Here is a 1,192-nt window from a genome sequence, read left to right as displayed (position 1 = left end):
GGAAAATGTAACCTTTGCTTTGTCCACACTTACTTGTATTTTATTGAAATACTGTCCTGCTTCAAAGGGTATTACATTGTAGGTGGAGATGCCAATTACTGGTTTGTCTGTAGGATTTTTCGCTTTATAAAATGCTAGTGCAGTCTCTCCTGGTACCACCTGTATGAAGGAATTGTACAGTGATTTATTTTTTTTAAGCCCATGCAGCTTTAAACCTCAAAACAGCTATTCAGACTTTAGCTAGAAATAGTTAATTTACTCTCTTGCTGTTTAAAATTGGTTACTTCACAAATATTTTCCTCACAGGCAATTCACCTCCATTCAAAATCAAAAGCATCAGTCATGTTATAGGTGTGTGTTTTTAACCTCAGCCAGTTTGCCACTGAGACACTGATTATCCTCAGCAGTTTAGCAGCATAGAGAGCTTTTTTTTTAATAGGCAATTTAAGCAGTATACATTTAATTTTTCAGATTATCATTCTTTCAATACTGGACTCAGAAACCAATTAAGAAGCATGACTCCTTTTGAGAGTTCTTAAGAACTGATTTCATATAGTAAAGTTGGATTTAAAACATTAACAAAACAAACAACCCAAAAAAAAAATTAACACACAAACAAACCAACCTATGAACAGTCCTACAATGATAGGGTAAGAAGAGAAAGTACAGGGGGGGGAAGCCGGCAAAACCCCACGTGTCTATGTTTATACACTGTTAACAGCACTCCTTTTTTGGTAGCGGGATGGGATGGCAGGGGAGCTGCTACACTTGAACTGCACCCCAAGAAGCTATAAAAGCTTTGCCCTCCGGCAGCAGGAGCGTCACCGCTGCCTTCCCACCAGCACCTAGACAGAATTCCGCCGCGGAAGTACCGCGGAAGCGCCCTGGACTAACGTGCCCCCAGCTCTGGGTGTTTCCATATCGTGTCCCGAATTCGACGGACCTGCAGGACCGGGCCGCAGGGTGACAAGAACGCATGAGGTAAAACCTGTGGCTTTCACCAGCGGTTCTGGGCGCGGGGGAACGCCAAGTCACTCACGTAGATCTCCCTCTGCTGGGGTCTGAAGTTCCACTGGATGCTGGAATGCACGTCCGCGTTGAAGGTGACCCTGATGACCCGGTCCCTCACCGGCTCCATGCTCTCCACCTGCTCCGCGCCGTGCCCTGCGCCCGTCGTCCCGCCCAGCCCCGT

General features: G+C 45.9%; 1 protein-coding gene across 1 annotated transcript; it reads right to left on the bottom strand.

Annotated features, from left to right (window-relative positions):
- Window positions 1-33: 33 nt before the first annotated feature.
- Window positions 34-1,189, bottom strand: LOC103774180 (cytochrome c oxidase assembly protein COX11, mitochondrial; the record flags this gene model as incomplete). Its single annotated transcript, XM_008941567.1, has 2 exons — window positions 34-159; window positions 1,040-1,189. Coding segments are annotated over 2 exons (276 nt in total), but the record flags the coding sequence as incomplete, so codon positions are not given.
- Between the last annotated feature and the right edge of the window lie 3 nt (window positions 1,190-1,192).

The sequence above is a fragment of the Merops nubicus genome, unplaced genomic scaffold, assembly GCF_000691845.1.
Source record: "Merops nubicus isolate BGI_N331 unplaced genomic scaffold, ASM69184v1 Scaffold50195, whole genome shotgun sequence".
NCBI classification, from domain to species: domain Eukaryota; kingdom Metazoa; phylum Chordata; class Aves; order Coraciiformes; family Meropidae; genus Merops; species Merops nubicus.
This window is presented reverse-complemented; position numbering and strand designations above follow the sequence as displayed.